We start from the raw sequence: 23,284 nt of genomic DNA on the forward strand, positions 1-23,284 counted from the left end.
GTACCGAATAGAGCCTTATAAGGTGATCGTCTAGAAAGAACTGGAGTTGGCAGTCTATTAATGAGGAATACAGCAATAGAGAAAGCTTCAAGCCAAAGATGGCGTGGTAATAATGCCTGATGTAGAAGAGACAAACCAATCTCACGAATATGACGATGCTTTCGTTCAGCGATACCGTTTTGTTGAGAAGTATGAGTGCAAGAAACGCGTAGAGAAATGCCATTGGCATCCAGAAATGAACGAAAAGCTCCTTCAACTAGTTCTTTAGCACCATCACACTGAAATAGTTTTAAACGATGATTAAATCGATTTTCACCCATGTTTTTAAAATTGGTGAAACAGGCAAGACTATCGGAGCGACGCTTCATAGGATAAAGCCAACAGTATCTGCTATAATCATCAATAAAAATAATGTAATATCAATAGCCAGATGTAGTAACCGTAGGAGAAGGACCCCAAATATCACAATGAACCAATTCCAAGACATGAGTAGAAATTCTGCTGGATAAATGAAATGGTAAATGTTTGCTTTTCCCAGCTTGACAAGCATCACAAAATATCATAGAAGAAAGTTTATCAGAATTACAAATTAATTTATCTGTAAGTAATTGTTGTAGAATTTGTGAACCAGGATGTCCAAGCCGGCGGTGCCATGTGGAACAGGAAGCAACCTTAGCCGTGTGAGCAACAAAGGTTGCATTATTGCAGGAAAAGTTGCGAAGAGAAGCTGAAAGTGCATGAGCTGGAATTGGATAGAGATTGTCTTTAATTGGCCCCTTCAAAAGTATCACCCCGGTTGCCAAATCCTTTATAACATATCCCCATGGAAAACAAGCAAACACACAGTTGTTATCTTTGGTGAGTTTAGCGATGGAGACAAGATTTTCCTTTAATTGTGGAACCACTAGAATATCATTCAAAGAAAGTGAATTGTTGCCCAGATTGATTGAAGAGTTACCAATATGTGAAATACGGAGAGAGTCACCATTACCAACATACACACCTGAAGAGCCATTGAAAGGAAGAGGCTGTTGCACTAAGTCAGCATGAGATGCCATATGACTTGTGGCTCCTGTATCGCCAAGCCAGAGAGGCAATACACAATCAGGAGAAGGCTCTGCTGGTGATGGAGAATCAGAGATATGAATACCAGCAAATGGAGTAGATAAATTGTCAGTGTTTGAATCAGGACGAATATAACGATAATTGCAATTGGATGTAGAATGACCCTCCTGTTTGCATATTTGACAGCGACCACGATAACGTGATTTGCCAAATTGAGAACGATTCCCAGCATTGTTTCCAGTATTGAATCGAGGTTTACCATGATACAGATTGTTACTGAAAGACTTGTTAGAGAAATCAGCAGAGGGTGGAGAGGGATGAGTAGGATACTGACCAAGTATGCTCGCAGATGAATTACCAAAATGCTGTGAAAAAGGACCTTGTTTTGGTCAATGTGGACGACGAAAATTACCATGATTATTGCGGAAGGATTGATGATGTTGCTGGGCAGTCAAAGCATGATGATCAAGTGAAGCCAACGGTGGAGTTGCACGTCCACGAATACGTTCAAGTTCTTGTTCATGAACAAGAAGTCGTGCACGAAGCTCTGTGAAGGAGATTGGAGTATGACGATTGGCTATGCCTTGAGCAAAGGGTTGATACTCTAGTGTATGAGGAAGACCACGCAGGGTTCTTTTAACTAGTTCACTGTCTGGAATAGATTGATTGATAGCAGCAAGTTGATCTGCTATACCTTTAATTTTGGCAAGATAAGCTTCAATGGACAGATCATTTTTGTATGTATCAAGAAGAGTGTCATGCAAAATATCAGCACGAGATAGAGTCTGTTGATGAAAGAGAGTTTCAAGGGTGTCCCAAACATCTTTGGCGACATTTTTACTTAGGACCTCCGCACAAGCGGTTGAAGACAGCGTATTCTTAATGCCTCCTACAACAAGCTGATCTATCTTGAACCAGCGAGCATATTCTGGATTTGGAGAGGAAGTGCCATCAATAAGGATGGTCTTTGAAGGAGACGGCTCAGTGCCATCAATATGACCATAAAGGTCATTGCAGATGAGGAGAGGAGTGATTTGGTCACGCCAAAGTAAATAGTTATCAGCATTGAGATGAGTAGAAAAATTGTTTGTTAACTCAGCAAGAGAAATAGGAAGACTGGAGGAGACAACAGAGACAGAGGAAGAAGATGTAGGAGTCATTGTTTGAGAAGAAAATTTGAATACGCAGCCGCTCTGATACCAAGAAAGAATAAGAGAATATTGTAGAAGAATGGCTCAACCTTTAACAGTTGATTCTATGTATTTATAGCTATTATACAAAGCCCTGTAAATATGCAATTAGTTATAGATAACATATCACTTGTCTACTTTATAGCCTAAACGTTAGCTAACAAATATATTCAAAAGCCTTGATTGTAGCTATGCAATCTGTTATAATAGTTGTTGATATCTTGTATTGTATCAAGTCTAAAAACCATCAGTGTAAAAAGAAGCATTCTCTCTTCACATGCATGGATAAGGATAGAGAACAAGTATGCGAATTGATTCATGTCAAGACATTTCATTTTATTTGGACACTTCAAGAAGGCGGCCATACATTATACCATGGAGGTAATGGCTGACAGTTTAACAAATCCCTCATGAAATCTAAATTTCTCAAGTTATGCGACTAGGGGAGCCAGCCCTCCTAACTAAAAAAAATAGTAGGTTTGGCCCCAGAGATATTGTTTGTTATTTGTCTCTATATAACTACAAGCTATATAACTAAAAGATTTTACACGAGGGACCTCTTAAGAAATTCCATATATCCAATAATCTTATTTTTAGATATGTTTAAAATATTAATACTAGATATGATTTACAAATATAAAACCATGTTATTAAACATCATTAGCATGCAAGGTGAATTCCATGACATTCTCTCTTCTTCTCCGCGTGCAGGTATAGCTTCTCCTCTCTTCTTCTTTTCTCTTCTCATTTTTTTTAATTAATATATTTTATAAATTTGTTTTTTCTTTTCTCTTCTCAACTTTACTCCAATTATATTAAGATAAGATTTTTATTTTTATTTTTTTTGTGTTGCATTGAAGAGTTACTAGTGACATCGAGATATAATTTAATTTTGTGTTTCTAGAACCTTAAGATTTATATTTTAATTTGGAATTCGCCTAATGGTCTTAAATATATAGGAGCATCCATATTCTGATGACTTTATTCAAACATAAGATAGGTTTAACCTACAATTTTTAGATTTATTATAATCAACAAGGTTTTCAAAACCTACCTAGTCATCCAATCAAAAAAGAAAGAGGGTCAAGGGTTACACATTCTATTAGAGCAAAGCATGGCTTCAATCCAAATAAAATAAGTGAATAGTTTAATATTTCAAATACATGAAAAAAAAAAAAACATAATATACACACACTAACAGACTTAAGATGGTAGTCACTATTCATTTTCTTTTTAATGAATTACGAGAGTTTTATAAATTAGCTGTTATAGCCAATAAAAAACATGACTTGTTTAACATAGAACAAAAAATAAATTATGAAATTAATAAAAAAAACATACTTACAAAGAAATATCTTTAATCATAATCATACTTTTAAAGTCTCTAAATAAAGGTTATAACCATGCAACTAAATTAGCTTATTTAAGAACTCCTTGGCTAAATGATCCGCAACATGACTTTTGTCTCTATGAACATACTTAAAAATCACAAAAGGAGAAAAATGCATGTAGTGAGAATATCATGGAATTCGCCTTGCATGCACCATGACCTCATGATGTTTTCTCCTTTAATCTAAGTAATACTATTATAAGGATTAAACTCCATATAGTCCATTAATCTGAAAAAACATAGATGCAATCAGTACTCAAAAGCAGTGCCTTATGAATTGTCATGATCTCATTTTCACTAGAGTTCATATTACTTGTAGAGCAAGAAGAAATACAAAGAAATTATCTTCATGATCTCTTAAAACTCTTAGAATTGATCCACCAATTCTTGATGGTCCTAGATTGCCATTTGCAGACGCATCATCATTCCATTTCAGCATACTTGTAAAAGAAGGTATCCAAGATGAGTTGCTTCTTATTTTGTCTAATAATATAAGAAGACCATTTGATGAATATAGTAAATCTAACCCACTATAGCAGAAACTCCCATAATTATATTTCACTCAAATTATAACCCGATGGAAAAAAAAAGGAAATAATACAAATCATCTCAATCTCTTTCTTTCTCATTAAAAATAGGATTATTTTGAGCATTCTAGACTAACCAAACTATAACAGGGAAGAACACCAAACTTTTTTTTTTTTTTGCATAAATCCAACTACTACGCCGGCCATTCCATAATAAGAACAAATCATCTAAAGACTATCCACTATTTTCCTCACTAATCTACCAACAACCAAGATCATAACATTCAAATCATATCATAATATAGTACAATATGATTAATAGTTTCTACATCTTTTATACAAAATGGGTAAACTCATTGCCTTATAACATTAATCTTCGAAGTAGAAAGTCTTTTAAAGATAATTTATTAAAGATAGCAAGTTATACATGAATATCTACCTTTAGTGGAGCACAATAATACCATATATCTAAAAAAAAATGGTTTTTTCCCTTGGTAAAATAATTGACTAAAAAAAGTGTAACACTTTACCGAAAAAATCTCTTTGGGTCTGGTCTTCAATATCCCTTTCTATCATTAACATTTTGGCTTAAAGAGACCACTGATAGCAATTGCAATAATTCCTCTTCCTTTACCTTTTCCTAGTCCCATAGTCTTCTCTTTCATGATAAGGATCGTGTCTAATTGTTGTCATTCCAAGCCCCGTATATGAAATCTTAGCATTTGGATTTCCACAAACTACATAAAGACTAGGAATGCCAAGCATGAGAGTAGAATCACCAAAATATTTTGAACTCCAAAATAAAATATGATTCTCATTTCTTATAACCATTGATATTTTATTTTGAAGTCCAAAAAAAAAAAAAAATCTTTCATACCATCGATGGTTGTACAAACACCACTTCAAATAGCTAAAAGAGTTCTTGAGAATTTTAGAACTAGCCCACTATTTTTATATTGATATGTCATATCTATAAAATCCCTCCAAGCTATTATGACATCATTATTAAACCACCATGACCATTTAAATAACGATACTTTATTCTTTTTACCAATATAGATTGCACTCCCAAACCCCCTCTACCTTTTAGCCTAGTAAGAAAATTTCTAACTACCATACTAACTTTTTGTGTACTCACTTCTCCACTCATAATAATATTATTTGCATGAATTCAATCTTCTTTGTTAATCTAAAATAATTTTAAATAATGACATATAATAGAATGGAAGGTTAGACAGCACAAACTTTAATAAATTAATAAAGCTTTCAACCTATTAAAAGAATCTTGCCTTTCCAAGATGTAAAATAAGATTTAATCTTATCCAGAAATGGTTTTCAAGTGAAACATAGCCTGAAATTAGCTCCTAGTGGAAGACATAAGTATTTTATGGGTAAACAACTTGACTTACATCTCAAAGATTCAACCACTCTTTTGGTATAGTACAAATCAACATTAACTTGATTCAAAAATTTTATGAAAGTTAATTTTCAAACCTTATCATAGATGAAACCAATTAAGAATTATTTTAATATTCTTAAGAACTTCCATATCATTTGGACAACATCTCACTTTATCCTTAGTATATTGAAGTAGAGTTACTTGTTGAGAAGAAATATGAACTCCTGAATATAGTCTGCTTGCCATTTCTTGACTAAACAAAATAACTAATCCTCTAACAAAATTCTGATGTTTTGAAAATGAAAGAGAATAGGAAAAGGCAACAAAGCCCTTGAAGGCTTAGAAGTAGGTATAAATGAATAAGGGGTATTGTGGTATTTGAATAAAACTTGATAAATATAATTAAAAAAAAGAAAGGAAAAAGGGATATGAAAATTGAGGGTAAGTGACGGTAGGAGATAAGAAAAGGGAAAGAAGAAGAAGAGAAAAGAGAAAAAGATAAAGGAAGGAGAAGAGAGTTAGAGAAATTAGTATAAAGGTAAGATTTAGGCTTTGATATGCATAAATATGCTTTCTTTTAGCTTTAAATTTTTGTTTTGTTGAATATTAGGGTTTTGAGATTTTGTTTTGGGTTGATTGATGAATTGATTTGAATGTTATGGATAATTAGTTATTTAGTTGATTTTGAAAGATTTTAGGTAAAAATGATGATTTTGAGTTATGATTTGTTTAAATGGTGAATTTAAGTTTGAAATTTTGATATAATAGTAGGTGATTTATGGAAATTCTGGGTTTGAAGTTGAAGATGAAGAAGTTTCAGTTTGGTCCCTCAATTTGTGAAAATTACAGTTTAGTCCCCAAACTTTAAGAAAATTATAGATTGGTCCTTGAAGCATAATTTGAGATTCTGGACAGAATTGAAGATGAATTATGGGTAAAATTCCAGTATAGATATGAATGTATAACACTTTCAATTTGATCCTTCAATTTGATAAAATTACAATTTGACTCTAAAAATTTGATAAAATTCCAGAATGAATTGGATCATGCTTCTTGATTATATGTGTGTGTGTGTGTTGACTATTATCCTTGTTATGATAAAGCATGATCAATTGTTGAATCTGAATTCTTGATATAAACCAATATATATTTTGAATTAATTTGTAAATTAATAGCTCCTAATTTTATTGATGTCTTGAGTTGAGCCTTGAGATATGAACATGTCTATTTGAGTATGATTATGAACCTATGGTATGCCAGTTAGAATACACATGCTAACAGGGTAGTGTTAGTCTTTGTGCACATCGTATCTGAAACCCTAGTTGGTCAGAGGAGCCACCAACCTATGTGGACTGATCATCCCACAATACAGAGCCTCATGCTTATTGCATTTTGATTTTCTGACGAGCTTTACCTTATGATATTCTTCTTATGGCCTATTTGAGAAACCTTCCTATAAGAACCTAAAGCCATAATTGTGCAAATATTCCTCATTGTTGTATTACCTCGTGTGTGTATTGAACGTTATCTACTCACTGAGTTGTTGAACTTACCCTCTCATTATTTATCTTTTCAGGCTTATAACTAGTTAGCAGGTCAAAACCTGCTTTTTTTGTTGTAAATTGTACATTTTTTTATATTTAGTTAGTGCTCCATAACTATGAATGTGTATTAACTCTTGTAGTGAGACGAGCAAATTATACTATGAAGTTAGTTTTGTTGTTACTGTTGCATTGAACTCTGATTGAGTTATCTAACTGATAAATTTGTATGTGAATTTGGGTTCATATAAGTATGGAATCTTGAAGGAGAACCTTGTCTATATGCCGATCATGGATTCGAGAATCAGGTTATAACAAACATTGTTAAACAGAAATGGTGATATAGGTCCCTTGCTGAATTCTCTTATGCATTAGAAACTCATTAAATGATAAGTCATTGATGAGAACATAAAGATTAGCTATTGAAATACCTTTTTGAATCCAGTAAATCTATTTACCTTCAAAACCCATAGAACCCATGATTTCACATATGAAATCCTAAGACATTAACTTTTGAAAAATCACTTTTAAGAGAAAGCCTTGAACATGATGCTTTCACATACTACCTGTAATTTTTATTAGCCATCAAAAAACTGTTAAGAATCTTCCTTTCTAAAATGATAGTCGATTTACTATCACTAATCAAGTCATCAATGAAATATTTAATTCTCGAGGATAGGATCTTGGCAATGATCTTGTATATCCCATTCACAAGATTAATAGGCCTAAAATCTATATATGAACTCATTAATACATTTAACCTTTGGAACTAATGTGATGTATGATTTATTAATTCCTTAAAACATCCTGCTAGTTTTTTTTTTTAAATTTCAAAACCAGCAAAAAAATCTCATCTCCAATAAGTGACCATGTCTTTTTATTGAAATTACTACTTAACTACACGAAGCCATGGATGATTTTTCCAAAGGAAAATCATGCAGCCTTTGGCTTTGTCTTCGACTTCACCCGCTTTGCTCTTGAGTACAAGAAGACTCCAGCAAGGGCCATAGCAGTTCCTGCAGTTAATCAAATCACCAGCAGGTCCATGAATTAAGAAACAAGAAATATCTTCAAATAGTTTACTTACTATGGAATGTGAAGGAGGGATACTCTATCATGCTATATAGCGCATTGTAGTTTAAAGGACTTCTCTCCTTGAACCAAGAAAGAAAAACTTACCAATGGAGTTTATGGGCGACACAGGAGTTTGAAAGAACATGACTGATGAGACTATGACCACCACACGCTTCACGCTATTTCCAACAGCATGTGTGACAGGATCTACCATCTGTAATATCATGTAGGAGACCTGCAAGTAAATCAAATAAGAATAATCAATGGCATATGCAGTTCCGTCGTCACTTTGGAGCTGATTCAGCCCGGATTGCGGTGAGGCTACTGTAGCATAATCTATGACAGGATTTACCTCTGCTTGCTATTAGCAGATAGATTTTATTGGTTAAGGGTTGATTACCATATTTTTCATTTCTTCTGTTAAACAGCTACAATTCCTATATATAGTTATTCATTCCTGAGCAGTGGCTGGGATGTTGAGAGTTATGAAGCTATGATAAATAATGGATACAAAGCAGTAAGAACATCACTTGTTGATAAGAGTGGAAGCAGAATCCGGCGAGAAGAGATCTTATGCATAGCTCTTTAACGTTCAACCCTTGGTTTGCCTGAAACATGAAGAAAAGAAAACATCATGCATCTTGCCAGTGGCTTTTGAAGAATCAAACTATGATAGTTTGGAGTCCAGGTTGACTAAGAACTAGATGTATACTACTCACAGCAGACTGCAGGTATGATGGAGTAAACTTAAAGCCTTCCATGAAAATAGCAGCAGGAACCAGCAGGATAAAAGAAATGATGGTTATGACAGAGAAGAGATTGACGTTGTCCAAAGTTTCCTATCAAGAACAAGGTGCTGCTGGTTACGGGCCAAATCAAATTGACCATAATAAACAATTCAAGTACTAGCAGAATTACTAGTACAAGATCAGAGAAATTAGGTTTGAAATTCTTATTCCTGCGAAGACCTCCCGCCTCTTACCTCTTTGTTGACCATCAACTTTTTGCTAAATACATTTCGTGACTGGTTAGTCACATTGGAAGCCATTGCACTACAGAAACCGATCCTGTTCATGTCAAAATAGCTAATCATACTCAAAAGCAGGTAAAACATGGCCTCGAAGATCATTTATTTTAGACAAATCTAATGCAATGAGTCCTTAGTTCACCCAAAAATATATAAAGTTACTTTCTTACCAATTAAAAGAGACCTCAGTTAATGATGCCAAGCCCACTCCACCTACTAGTGGCACAAGGGAGGAAAGTACCCAGAAAGCAGGCGTCTGTTCCCAGAGTGAGAAAACTAATCATTTTGTCTTACAAAATAGACTTTATAACTGTGTTGTTGTATGAAAAACAAAAAATGAAGATAATAGCACGAACAAAGGCAGCTTAAAACCTTTAGGGACAGCATATATAATCTGAGTTTCAACTGGGGAATTACTACCTCTACAGTTTCATTAATACGTATGAACTACAATTGAATGAATATCTACAGCCTTACACTTTTTTGAATTTGGACGCCTATTATTCTTATGGTATTGGCAAACGAGCATTAATCTACAATTTGGGTTCCTAAACAAGGAGTTTTACAGCAGCATTATAGCCCCAACGAAAATGTTTTCGAAGTTCTGCTAGACACACCTGCAACAGTACTTGTTACATCCCAAAGATCTACAGTGGTAAGATTGTGAAATTCTGATCACAAATCCTTACCTCACCAAGAAACAATGCAGCAAATAACACTGTGAAAAAGGGTTCCAAAGCTTTGATTGTATGAGTGAAGGAGACAGCAACCTTTCCCAGACTAACATTAGTAAGAAGGTTACCAAATGTGTGTGCTACAGCCAAAGGTAGGATTGCTAAAATCTGCGAAGAGAACGCGATAAGTGACAAAATAAACAGAAGCAAAATTGATTCTCCAGTCCGATACCAGCAAGTACCTGTGGACGAGTAAGCTTTGGTCTGTTGCAGAGATTTAGTGCCCACATTATGATGATCATCACAGTCCCACAGCCAAATTGGAAAGCTGTAATTGTTGCTGGAAATGGATACACCTTCAGAACCTACAACAAAGAATAGAAAACAGATTCTTTCACTCTTCTCAAATACTGGAATGGAGATGAAAGGAAAACTAGAAATATTCACTTTCCATACATTTGCTGCATATATTATTATATTTATGTCTTGTTCATTTCCTGAAGAAGAATATCTCTATACTGACTAAATAGTTAATTATGAGTGATGAACCATTAAAAAATCATAATTTCGCTTCCTTAGTATCCGGTTTTGTAGTTTGAGAGCACAGCTTTTCTTTTGTAGAATTATATCAGATGATAGCACGGTGAGATAGAAAAGACGAAGCGTCACCACTTAATCAGAAAGACATAACCAAAACCATACAAGATATGTAAACATCAAAAAATAAAAACAAGAATGACAAATCAATTTCACGAGGTGAAATGAAATGGCATACAGAGAGAGATGTGTAAATGAACCTGCTTGTTAAAGATGTTGAAGTAGATATTCAAAAGATACCAAATTCCAAACATAGCACCTAGCTGCATTGTCCTAGCCGCATCACTTGATTTCTCAAATTCACCAGTACTGTCAGGAACTGAGGCAGCCCGGACCTTGATACTGCCATATCCATGATTTCGACAGATAAATGCAGAGATCCGAGTATTGCAACTCAAACAAGAGCCTGACAGGGAGGTTCTTCGACGAGAGAAGCCATGGCAGCAAATAGTATCAAGCGGTTTAAAAGAAGGGAGGTTAATACATGGGCTAAATCCGGGGCTGGAGTGACCATATAAAGGTTTTTGTGGTCTAAGAACTGGGGTTGAAAGAGACAGAGGTAATGCTGTGCTCAGCATTTTGGAGTGGAAGAACAAGAGAGAAAAGGAGAGGCAGGGATTCTTAAGCGTTGCATGAATAGTACAAAGCCTTGGTTTTGTTCTTGGCACCTTGTTTAATAGCAGTTGCATTTCAAGTTTTTACTGGAAAGTGAAGTTCTAGGAACTAGCCATTGTTCAACGAATCCTTCAATTTGTAGCTAGTTATCTTAGCTAAAACTGTGACCATCCCATCAGAGTTGATTAACAGATAAAGAAGTTAATCAATATTTATACTAAAGTAACACCCCCATCTGCCAGCTACTTGAAGAAATGGATTGGCTAGCCGAAAGAAAAAGATCTAGAATTGGATAATAGCTTTTACAGATAGCATGTACTGACGGGCTGCTGTTACTGTCGGGCGAATCAGTGATGGGAACTCAGAGGTTGACTTAAAGAGAAGATTTATTTATTAATGGCGGATTATTGTGGTTAGTCATTTTATAATTTTAATGGTGGTAAGCAAGAGTTTCGAAATGAATGGACGATACGAATTTCAAGTTTCACAAGTAGGAAACTTGCTGAGTCAAACTTGTGGCTTGCAGTGCTCCTTTTTGAGACTGGCAACTATCATGGACAACGATCATGGACCACCAGCCTTGGACAAGTTTGACATCCCACAGTCGATTTCCGGGAACTTTACTCCGACGTAGATCATCATTCTTCACAATGCAGGGCTCCTTAATCTTCCTCTTCTTCGGGAAAAAAAAGAAAGGAAAACTTGGATTAAATTGATAAGTTACAGCTAGATGCCATACTTAATTGAATCAAGTGGCATTTGCATCCCCCACGAGAGTGGATGATTTTATTATAATAATGTGATATTTAGTTGTATTATTATATTTATGTAAATATATATTTATTATTAATAAAAATTTAATTTATTTTTAATATTCATATAATATTATATTAGTAAATATAGAGTAAAGATAAAATTCATGGGATAAAATACTTTGCAGATAAAATTCATGGGATAAAATTACAAAGTTGTTATAATTATAAGGTTTCTATTGCATCAAAGCATTGTTCCTAAAATATTATTGATTGATACTCAAATACTGGGCATTCATTAGAGCCATAAAAACTAGTATATATTATGCTCTTTTCTTTGTGAAAAAAAAAAAATAGTTGTTTTCATAAGCCAATGTAAGTGTTTATCATAAGACATGTACACTGAATTGCCTCGCATGAGAATTCCATGTAGAGTGATCACCTTTATCTATGGAAAGACTCACGTGAGAATTGTATAAGTGATCCTTAGACTTGAATCACTAAATTATCTTGTATACAGGATGCTATGTTTTGATCATATTACATGTTATCTTAACAGAGCTAATGAAATGACAAACATTGGATGTAACATGAACTATATAAAGGTACTTGATCAATCAAGAGATGATTTATCATCCTATATGAATTAGGAAAAAAAAAATTATGTTTATTCTCAAATAGTATTAACCGGGAAATCATTAACTAAGATGGAATGAGATTTGAAAAGAGTTTCAAATCTTATTTAAACGATCAATGGCTATTATATAGATAACAAACATGATTTAATATTACAGACATGCTTCATACTTAGATGTTAAATCGAAACATCATTAATGAAAATGATATTAATTACATTAAGAAACAAGTCACTGAAAGGTTAAATTAAACTACTAATAATTTTTCTAATATTTGAAGGATCATGACACGTTGCTAGAGGATACACATGATCTTCAAATATAAATTAATTAATTATTTAATTGATAATAAATTAAATTATTAAATTTATTTAATTCTATTTAATTAGAATTTATATTTGGATCAACATATTAGGAACGTAATGGGTCACACATATTAAAAACTATTAGTTAGAAATTAAATTGAGATGATTTAATTAAATATGACTTTATTAAAATATATTTTAAAAATTTAAGATTAAAAATATAATTAATACAAGGATTATATTTCTAGACCTAGAAAAATCAAGTAAGGACTTAATTGAGTTAATTTCTAAAATTGTCCTAAATTAATATATGAATATTATTCAAAGAAGAAATTGATATTTTTCTAATTTATAGGGCTTTCAAATTTCTCTATAAATAGTAAATTATGCCTTTTATTTTATAAAAAACTATCTATTAGATAAAAAAAATTACAAAAATATAGAATTAAAGCTAACATTCTAGGCATAATAATCCATCTTTTTGAAATAGAAATATAGGATATTTTTCAAGAGTGGTTCGTGTGAATTATCATTTGAAGCTAGACAATTTGATAGCTTTTAATTTATCTTTATTGTATTTTTTTTTTTATTTTTTTTGCCTTGTCTGTTTTCCTAAGACCTCTTTTTTGTGTTTTTTCGTCTATGTATTTATATTTTCTAAAAAAACAATTTAGAAAGATCTTAATATTGTTTTCTACTTAAATAAGGATTTTTATGGTAATTTTCTCAATTTTACTTGTACCCCCATTTATGTTTCTTTTCCTCGCGTGTCTAATCTTCTATTATATGATTCGGTCATTTTTCATCTTAATTATTTTTTTCTTTGCCCATCACTTCACTCTTAAAAACATTTTTATATATAAAAACTTGTACAAATTGAAAAACAAAGTGAAAATAATTATAAAATGATGATAAAGTAACTAAATCACATCAAAAGACCTTTTTTAAAAAAAATATATATATTCTTAGAAATACATAGAAAAATATAGATTATGATATAGCATTTAAATGATATTGTGTACACAAATAATTCTCCCGAACAATTATGTGTTATTGTAAGTATTATAATTTTATTTCAATTTATTACACATTATATTATTTAATTATTTTATAGGATTTTTTGTCATGCTAATCAAGCTAAGGTCATTTCTCGTTAATTAATTTGTATAATAGAGAGTCATTTCTCATTCATGCTTAGAGTAGACATTTTTATTATTTTCCTATAACTTTATCATACTTCATACCGAGTGTAAATTAATTTTTCTCTTGAGACAAATTTTTATTGGGTTAATGCTTTCTAGCATTCCTTGTACTCTTAGTTTATTATTTAAAAGAAATTGCTACTATTTGTTTTTTAATCTTAATATCAATTCTATATGTTATATTTTATGATTATTACAATCCTTTCATAAGTTGATATTAAGCTCTGTTTGTTTTTGCATTTTAAAAATATTTTTGAAAAAATTTAAATTTTTTTTTTTTTATTTACTTCAAATTAATATATTTTTGGTGTTTTTAAATCATTGTAATATGATAATGTCAAAAATAATTTTTTTTAAATATTATTTTAATATATTTTTTTAAAAAAATATTTTAAAAAATATTCGAAATTAGATTTTCAAATAGCCCTTATATGTTGACATATAAAATTGACAAGAGTTAAGTTTTCAATAATATATATTTTGGTTCTAAAGATTTCTTAAAAATTATTTTGGTCCTTATATGTTATTTTTCTTATGAATAAGTCCTTTTCATCATATTTACACTAATTATAATTTAGTTCCTACACAAATATGTTTTTTGAAAAAATCCCAATATGTCAAATCTTAAACTTGGTAAAATTAATGAAAATTAATAAATATTATCATAACATTGAAATTAAATTTACATTGAAACATGATTTTGAATATAGTTAGCATAACTTAAAAAATTAAAAAATAAATTTAATAGGTTTCTGAATCTGAGTGGAACCCTTTTAAGATCTGGGCCCGACAATTGAAAATAAATTCATGTCTTACTCACTCAATTTTTTTCTATTTTTTGAAAAAATAAAAAAACAAGATTAATTGCAAAATAACACGAAGTAATTGGACAGAGAGAGGACCATTTTATAAATAAAGTTAAAGATACAGGAACTATAGATAAAATGGAAAGTACTACTTATGTAGTTTAGGTAAACTAGAGGGACTAAGTTAGAATATTTGGGAGGGACTGGGTTGAGAAAAAAACAAAATGGGAGCACTGTGACCGAGGGAAACTCAGTGGCTACTGTCTGCTTGACTATAAATGTCTGCTGTGCTGTTATATATTCTTTCTCTCTCTGCCTCCGGGACTTTGCTTACACGCAGTCTCTTGTTGGATCCCCAAGCAAAACCAAACTGCTTCACGTTTCTTTCTTTTCTGTCAATATATTAATTGTACGTACATTATCGTATCATGTATTGACCCTGCTTTTCTTCTAGTTCATAAAGCATTCTTTTTTCTCGCTCTGCAAGCACCCTTCTCTTTTGCTTTTCACACTTTTGTCATCTGGGGTTGCTTGAATTGGTTATGTGTGTGTACATAAGTTTTTAATTTATTTTTTTTCATTGATTTGTTGTGGACTTCTTACTCTTCTAGTAATTGATTTATAATTATAGCACCAACTCCTAAGTTAATAAAATGAGGAGCCTTGATTACTAGTTTTGAGTAAACAATGAGCTTCATCTTAGTTTATGTTTCCATTAGGAGAGAAAGTAATCCATGTGCTTTGATGATGCAATAACACACAATTCATTTATTAATGATGTTGAAATAATTAGAAATCAAGCATGCATTGTGTGAAATTATCAATTGATTAATGACCAGGAATTGGATTGATGGGGTAACTAACAGTGTGGTCATTCCTTTATCAGAATGCAGCAGCTAATGGTTACTTCCGACACAACCACCCTGAGTTACTGGTTGAACTGGAGGGTCTTGCTTTGTGCAATCTGGGTATTTACGCCTATGGTTGTAGCATTCTTCCCTATACGGAAATATGAATGTTTGGGATCATGCAAAGGAAAAACTCAGAAAGAGGTAGCTCATTCGTTGTGCGGCAATCAACCGTGGAGACCATGTCTTAATCAAATTCACCCTATTTGGTTGTTGGCTTATCGACTTCTTTCCTTCTCTTTGCTTTTGGCGATCCTCATTGCCAAAGTTTCTCGTAATGGATTCGTCATGTTTTATTACTATACCCAGTAAGCTCAATCAGAGAGTGAGAGATAGCTTTTCCTAATGGACTCAAAGGACCTTGACCTTGTTTTGGTTACGTTTTGGAAATTGATGTTTTAAGTACCTGTTTCTCATTTCTTTCTTTTTGCTAGATGTGCTCTTGAATTTTAACTTGGCTGTTTGAATGTTTTGGGGTGCTTAACAGGTGGACTTTCACTTCTGTTACCATTTATTTTGGGGTATGTGTTTGATTTTGCTTTCTTTATATGCTTCTGTTCAGTACCTCCAAATTTTGACCAAATTCATAATAACACCAATCTTTAATTGGTGCCATGTACGTATTATGATCTTGGCATTTTCTTTTTTAGTTTGGATCACTGCTCTCCATTTATGGATGTTACCTGTATCACAAAACTGGATTTTTTGAATCTCATGTCGGGAGAGACACTGAGCAAGGGTATTACATGCCTCTACCTCATGGGGACAGGGCAAATGTACTGGAAAAAAGAAAATCCTCAGAACCCCCAGAGGAAATTCATTCTTCTCAAGCTGCAAGCATTTGTTGTTATCTTTTTCAGGTTATATTCCAGGTACATTTCTTTGTACTATCAAGTAGTTTTAGTGATACAGAGAAGGGCTATAATAAACAAGCTTCATGTCATGTTTCCTTGGTTGGCTACTAGCCTCTAGTTTGTGAATTAAACCTTTTGATCTCTTTCCATGAATCCAAGTTGCTGTTGTTCAGTTGTTCTTTTTAGTTGGTATCTGTATGTTTTACAGATGGTCTTATATTATTTTCTCCACGGCTTTATTCTTTTACTTTTCTTCTTCTTTATCTTGCCTTTGTCCAGGTATGCAAGTTTAGCTGGAAAAAAAATATAATCTGTGAAAAAATGAATTTTTAATAAATCTTGCAGTTTATCCTTGGCAGGGTTTTGATAAACCTTATCTCATACATGTTCCGAGATCTTTCATATTGGTGGGCACAAATTGACTCTTTCAGGGTTCTGATTTCCTGATCTGGAACTTTAAATTTTAGACTCAAGGTTTAGTATTAATACAGCTATTGGGCATAGATGCTTTTGATACTTTACTTGTCTTCTCTTCAAAATTTTCCTCTTAGATTTTTTTTTTTAAATTATAGAAAACACTTTGAGGCATGTCATGAGAATATTATAGCTTCATGCAGTGCAGTTGTTTGTTATCTAATTAGTTTTCTGTTTGATCTCTAATAAACAGATGACTGCTGGTGCAGTGATGCTTACTGATTCTATTTATTGGATCATTATTTTTCCGTTTCTTACCATCAGAGATTACTCACTGGATTTTGTAAGTTGTGTGTGTTTTAGATGAGCTCTGGACCTGCATTTTCTTTGCTCTTTATTTCGTAGTTCTGTCTGTTAGTTCACTTCATTTAGAACTTATAGATATATACTTTTCTTGCCACCTTACATTATGATTTGTTGCTTTCAGTTCTTGGCAGCATTATGATTTATGTTGAATCTGGATAAATCATTTTGCATCTATTCTTGTATTTAGCAAATCAAGAAACTGCTGGTCCTTGATTGCTTCCAGACAGATTGATACAAGATAGATTTCCTTTTTATTTGATATATTATATGCAAATCCAATAGCTGATGTTATTCTAATATCATTTGCAGATCTCTTATCACATTTTTAGGCCTCTTTACAAGCTAGCTGCCTTCCGTTTTTATTGATTGTTGAGATAGATAAATATTGTAGGATTATGGTTAGCAAATAAAGAGACACACTTGGGTTAAATGCACTTGGCTATGTGTTGCTTGATTGCATGGGTTATTAAACACTCCTATTCTTATTTCCTTTTCCTATCTGTGCTTGTTGCGTAGAGGTTGCTAATTAGGCTGGCTTAGTTTGGCAACCTCTGTCTTTACTTTGGTTCTTCCTCATGGTAGGCCTGTACATGAATACAATAAGGTCTTTGATGCTAAGAGGAAAAGCTTCATGCTTGCTCCCTAAAATACCTTCATCCCAAGAAATTATTACTCTTAGAGTCGTACTCCCCCATCTCATATAAGCATGTGAACCATCACAAAAATTATCCTGGTCACATGTAGACGAGGCCTCAACTTATACACAATCTAGTTGACTTGACTATAATTACCATTGTTAGGTCTTTTCTTTTATGGAGAAGTAAATTGGACATGCATGGTGTTACATCATTTGTAATGCTTCGTGGTTATGGTGAATCAGCTTCTAATCAACACTTTTTTATGTTGTTGTTTCTGCTGCTGCTGCTGCTGTCTGTCAATATGTTGTTCACTGTGCTGCTTGTGCTCCTCTATATCTGAAAAGTCCATGTTTTTCTTCATGTCAGTTAACAGTGAATATGCATACACTCAATGCTGTCTTACTTCTTGGGGACACAGCTTTGAATTGCTTGGTAAATTAATATTGTGTCCTTCCCTCCACCCTCTTTTCAATATTTCCCTTTGAAATAATCATTGATTAGCTCTACTTGCTCATTTTCAGCCATTCCCTTGGTTTCGGGTTTCTTACTTCGTTCTGTGGACTGGTTTTTTTGTCATTTTCCAGTGGATTGTGCATGCTTGTGTATCAATTTGGTAATTTATGTTTCTCTTGTTTCTTTAACATTTTTGTTCGTATTTGTTTCACTCATCAATAGTGGTCTTCTGTTTGCTTCAGGTGGCCATACCCATTTCTTGACTTGTCCTCTTCATATGCCCCATTATGGTTTGTTCCTAGGACATCTCATTACTGTTCTGCTATGATAGATTTTATCCAATGTATTCCTTGCAAAGTTTTCAGCTTAATTTTCCCTATAAAATAACTCTTAGATATACTTGAAAGAAAAAGATGATATCCATGTCTTGATGCATTCACATGTTGGTGGTTTCAAGGAGTTATCCTTCTGCAGTGATCTACACCCCTCCTATGTCATAATTGCTTCTTCTTCGTTTTTGAAACTGAAGATATTAGTAGTTCTAGTTTTCCTTGTATCTCGTCCAAGGTTCATATAATAAATATGGATTTTTGTATTACAAGTTTGAGCAAATTATATTTAGTTAATTCTGATATAAAATTTAGAAAGTTTCAAATATCATAGTCCAGTATACTATTTCTAAGCTAGTTGTGCACCCTATGACTTCCTTTTCTGCTGAAGGCCACTCTTATCAGAACTTCTTTTCTTCCTTTTATTGTCTCCTCTGCCTGGTTGAATTAAGAAAACATGCCTGAGCTTCAAAGTACAAGTGTATCTGATTCCTTTCTGTTTGTGCTATGGATGTACAGGTACTTACTCGTGGCAATGATGCATATACCAAGCTATGGCCTCTTCATGTTATTTATCAAAATAAAGCATAACCTGTTGACAAAATGGTTCCCTCAGTCCTATAGCTGTTAAAATAAAACAGCACTCTCTGTCCAAATTCCTCCCTCTCCATATCATTGTCGTTACACACTGTTTTGTCCTAACTTCAAGTCCAGATGCCTTCATCCCGTCTTCATCTGGTGTGGCTGAATCTGAATTCTTGATCCTTGGAGGTATTATTTCATAAGAAAACAATAAAATGCTTGTTCAAATGCGGCAGGCTTTCTTGTGTTTTTCTGTTTCTTGTCTTTTTTTTTTCTCCATTCAAATTTTCTACCTTCACTTGGATTGGAATCAAGGCAGGAACACGGCATATTTTAGACCACAATGGATCTAAGACATTCTGCAGAATTTTCACAGAAGCAGCATTGTACTCACTTTGACAGAAAATGGTAAACGCAAGGACAGGTTGGGTAATAGTACTAGTATTTATGTGTAGGTGTGAATGTAAACTCGTTAATTGTAACCATTTCATGCACAAGAACGTCAAATGTTTCCAACACTGAAGTGATCCCTGGAACTTGTACTTTGATTTTCTGTTCTATACTTTTGATGGAAATTATGCCAGCAGATGACCTTTGGTGGAAACAAGGCTCTGGTGGCAGATAATTAACCGGGTCAATTTCTCACTGATTAATTTGCACAAGCAGGCTGCTAATGGCAATGGTAAGTTCCTTTGTGTGTACATGCATGAAGATTTTATTTAATGAACCATCTCGATTGATTGCATCCATGGAGATTGTATTGGATGACTCCCGGCCATATCACCAGAGTCAGATCCATTATCCAGTGGAATTTGGCCTAAATTTGAGTCTTAAGTTGTTTTGTTGTGGTTTGCATTTGGATTGTTGAGGGAATAACTCTAGTTAAATTTGTTGCTGTTGGTATTTGTGCATTTATCAAATAACGTTTGCTGTTTATACATTTATCAAAAGTTAAAGGTGTCTTGTTTACTCGTCATTTTATTAGGATCTAAATACTTGCCCAATAGTTTCTGTACTTTATTAGGATCAGTTAATTCATCTAAATTCAAAAACAAATCTTATTTTCTTTTTAAGATTATAGCTTGAGTGTATTTCGTTGATTGACATTTGGAATTAGAAAATGAACTGCAGATGACATTGCAAAAAAAAGAGAGAATTTTTACTTATTTAGTGATAGAAGTAGAACAATTCAAGCATGTTTGGCATTGCGGTTGAACAGATGTCTTACTTATTTAGTGATAGATGATGTTTAGCATCATCTGGGATTACAAGGGCTGAAAACCATCAAGGGATAGTCTTGTACAAGATCCAAGAATATCCATGCAGTCATCGTGGCTACAAGGACGATCGAGGAAATGGGGTGCCACAGCAAGGTGAGGAAGAGAAGAAACAAGATGATGATAACATAGTTCATGCGAAAATACCCAGCATTCATTTTGATTCTGCGACCGTATTCTATAAACGTGGTGGGAAGACAGAGAGATTATGGTTGGATCATTTCTTTCCATGATCTTGTTGTAGCTAGGGTTGATGAGATCCTACCCTTTATATTTGAAATAGTTTGCGAGTCTGATGATGGGTGTGCTTCTGTTGGGATGGTTCCGTATTTAATCATGTTTTCAGTAATCCACACAGAGAGAAAGAGGTTGCAGAGGAAATGCCTAGAAGGAAGTATATATGACACAATGATTAGAGAGACATAGAGGTTGTTTTGACTGCAGATAGCAACAATCCCTCATTCCAGGAGGACACCTGAACTGCATCTTTTACTACTTGATTCACCATCTAAAATTACAAATTTCAAACTAAAAAAATTCATGTGCAGTGTTTTTTTTTTTTTTTTTTTCCTCCCTTTTTTGACTTCCGAAACATCTTAAAGGTGTATGCAAAGAAGCATAACTAAGAAAGTTCCATATTTCTGAAGTGCTTCCAAATGAACTATTTTAACCAAAAATTTCATTCAATGAATCCCAGATTTTTGAGAAGCTCTCCATCTTGATTTTCAAGCTAGCATTGGCACGAGCCTCGGCTTGAGCAGGGGTTTCTTCCTCTACAGTAGTTCGCACTGCAATTTCCATGAACCTTGTTTAGTACAAATCATTTAGCAGAAAGAATTTGAAGGTGAAATCATCTTGATGGTCGCAATTGTTCCTTTCAATTGTAGAAGCGATATGGCTTGCGCTTACCATTGCTGTGATTATGTTCAGCCTGCTGTCTCAACTGCTTGCTCAATGTCTTTGCTGCCATGAAAACATTAGCAGGTCTTTCCCAGCCTTGCCCAAATAAACCATAACCTTGCTTTAGTTGTGGTTGAATTAGGAACTCAAGAAGTGCCAATTCTTCCTTATCCACCCAGTGGATGCAGTTCACAGGACATGATTCAACTGATACCTGCAAGTCAACTTCCTCATCATTTCCTTAACTCACTTACACGCATAGTACTGACACAATAGCTGTGACAGGGAACACAGAACGTATCATGTTGTTAAAACTGTCTTATGGTCTCCTTGACAAGATCACGCTTTATTTACCTCTATTTTTTGGTCGTCATCTCCATATTGAGTTTTTACTCGTGCGCATCCCATTGATTCATCCAGGATGAATGTGTTGCTAGCATGGTGCACACATTCTCTGCACCCTGTAGAGTAGACTATTTTGATTTAGAAGCTGATCACATGCAGAACAAAAAATAGAAAAAGACAAAAAAAACCAAGTGAAGATTACTAGCTAATTAGTTGTGTTTCATGCATTTGTAAGTGCGTTGAGGCTGTAAGATTGACCTATGCATGCATTTTCATCAACAAACAGAGCTTGGGGTCTCAATGGCCCTTTCCATGAGCTGGAACCCATGACATTAACATAGTTGTTTTTCCCAATCTGCACTGTCATATGACCAATGGAAGCATCATACTTTGTCCTGAGATCATCTGTCATCAGGACATTATAGGCTTCATTCAGCATCAGAGCGTACTCATGGCCCTAAAGAGAGATTCAAAACGGGTTCATTAGGATGGAAGAATCATATTTTGCTAATACTGGTGGTGCTAGTAATTTAGAAATTAGTAATGGCTCATTGAAAGCACCTTATGTCCAGCAATATCAGGGTGATATTGCTTTTGTAACTTCCTATAAGCCTCTTTAATTTTCTGGGTACTGGAATCAACTGAAACTCCCAGCAACTCATAGTAATTCTTCTTTGTTCTTGCACTCCCTTCCCTTCTTCTATCACAACATCTGACTCTGGAGCATTTGTGCCTACATCTTGAAATCAAACGTAGTTACGTTTACTAAATCTGTGACCAAGCTCCGTTTTCATCCAAACTAGAAAACATCATGTTTAAGAGAGAAAAAAGCGACTTGCTGACTTGGTAGAGGGCTTCAGATGATGTACAGACAAAACAAAAGCAAGTTGTTTTGCTGTTGTTTTGCTTAGGAAACAAAGTATCAGTTTCATTGGTAACAGATGCTTGATTATTATTATTTTTTTAAAAATAGAATCATCATCATTATCGACACTTTGCAGGAGATCAAAGAAGTACCTTGAGATGGTTGTGGAAGGATTGAAGTAGCTGGCGTGAATTTGGAAAGCTTTTGGCATTGAAAGATGATCAATTGGGAGTAGAGAAACTGACATATCTTCCACTGCTTCTCTAGTTTCTTATCGATATGATACGATAATAAAATGGTGGCCAGATTCTGAAGCTATGGATAAGGAAACATTGAAGAATCCTTCCTTCCTAGTTCAGATATTTCTTTCTTTTAAGTGGGACACCACACACCACTCCCACTTCAGAAAAGAAGAAGGATATTTTCCTAGTTAAGTTTGAGTTTGACATAACACCAATCACAATTATCCATTTCAGCAAAAAGAAGGTGCAAGGTACCCACAATAAGAATCTTGAAGAAGCTAGTCGAATGTCCATTTCCATTGTAGACTAATA

General features: G+C 33.7%; 3 protein-coding genes across 10 annotated transcripts; 1 reads left to right on the forward strand and 2 right to left on the reverse strand.

Moving 5' to 3' along the window:
- Positions 1-7,845: 7,845 nt before the first annotated feature.
- On the reverse strand, positions 7,846-11,450 carry LOC118036935 (phosphoenolpyruvate/phosphate translocator 2, chloroplastic). Its single transcript, XM_035042802.2, has 9 exons — positions 10,685-11,450; positions 10,130-10,252; positions 9,903-10,055; positions 9,384-9,469; positions 9,169-9,253; positions 8,906-9,025; positions 8,717-8,794; positions 8,292-8,421; positions 7,846-8,128 (listed from the first exon to the last, which is right to left on the reverse strand). The coding sequence occupies exons 1-9, from the start codon at positions 11,171-11,173 to the stop codon at positions 8,046-8,048; spliced, it is 1,347 nt and encodes a 448-aa protein (XP_034898693.1). The 5' UTR covers positions 11,174-11,450; the 3' UTR covers positions 7,846-8,045.
- A 3,620-nt stretch (positions 11,451-15,070) lies between these two features.
- LOC118036882 (uncharacterized) lies at positions 15,071-20,005 on the forward strand. Of its 7 annotated transcripts, XR_012171293.1 has the most exons (10): positions 15,071-15,208; positions 15,686-16,015; positions 16,195-16,228; positions 16,358-16,579; positions 17,229-17,318; positions 18,346-18,411; positions 18,501-18,592; positions 18,675-18,722; positions 19,281-19,532; positions 19,659-20,005. XR_012171293.1 is itself a non-coding variant. In XM_073412795.1 (9 exons), the coding sequence occupies exons 2-8, from the start codon at positions 15,687-15,689 to the stop codon at positions 18,693-18,695; spliced, it is 876 nt and encodes a 291-aa protein (XP_073268896.1). In that variant the 5' UTR covers positions 15,071-15,208; position 15,686; the 3' UTR covers positions 18,696-18,722; positions 19,281-20,005. The 7 variants fall into 7 exon arrangements, 6 of the variants coding, with proteins under 6 accessions (XP_073268896.1, XP_034898614.1, XP_073268895.1 ...); XM_073412795.1 differs by having other exon boundaries at positions 18,324-18,411; positions 19,281-20,005; XM_035042723.2 differs by having other exon boundaries at positions 19,281-20,005.
- Positions 20,006-20,994: 989 nt separating this feature from the next.
- LOC118036883 (chaperone protein dnaJ C76, chloroplastic) lies at positions 20,995-23,136 on the reverse strand. 2 transcript variants are annotated; one of them, XM_035042727.2, is made up of 6 exons: positions 22,883-23,136; positions 22,427-22,604; positions 22,124-22,322; positions 21,875-21,981; positions 21,530-21,734; positions 20,995-21,408 (listed from the first exon to the last, which is right to left on the reverse strand). In XM_035042727.2, the coding sequence occupies exons 1-6, from the start codon at positions 22,975-22,977 to the stop codon at positions 21,287-21,289; spliced, it is 906 nt and encodes a 301-aa protein (XP_034898618.1). In that variant the 5' UTR covers positions 22,978-23,136; the 3' UTR covers positions 20,995-21,286. The 2 variants fall into 2 exon arrangements, with proteins under 2 accessions (XP_034898618.1, XP_034898619.1); XM_035042728.2 differs by having other exon boundaries at positions 22,427-22,598; positions 22,883-23,131.
- Positions 23,137-23,284: the final 148 nt, after the last annotated feature.

Source organism: Populus alba, chromosome 1 (genome assembly GCF_005239225.2).
Source record: "Populus alba chromosome 1, ASM523922v2, whole genome shotgun sequence".
Taxonomy (NCBI): Eukaryota; Viridiplantae; Streptophyta; class Magnoliopsida; order Malpighiales; family Salicaceae; genus Populus; species Populus alba.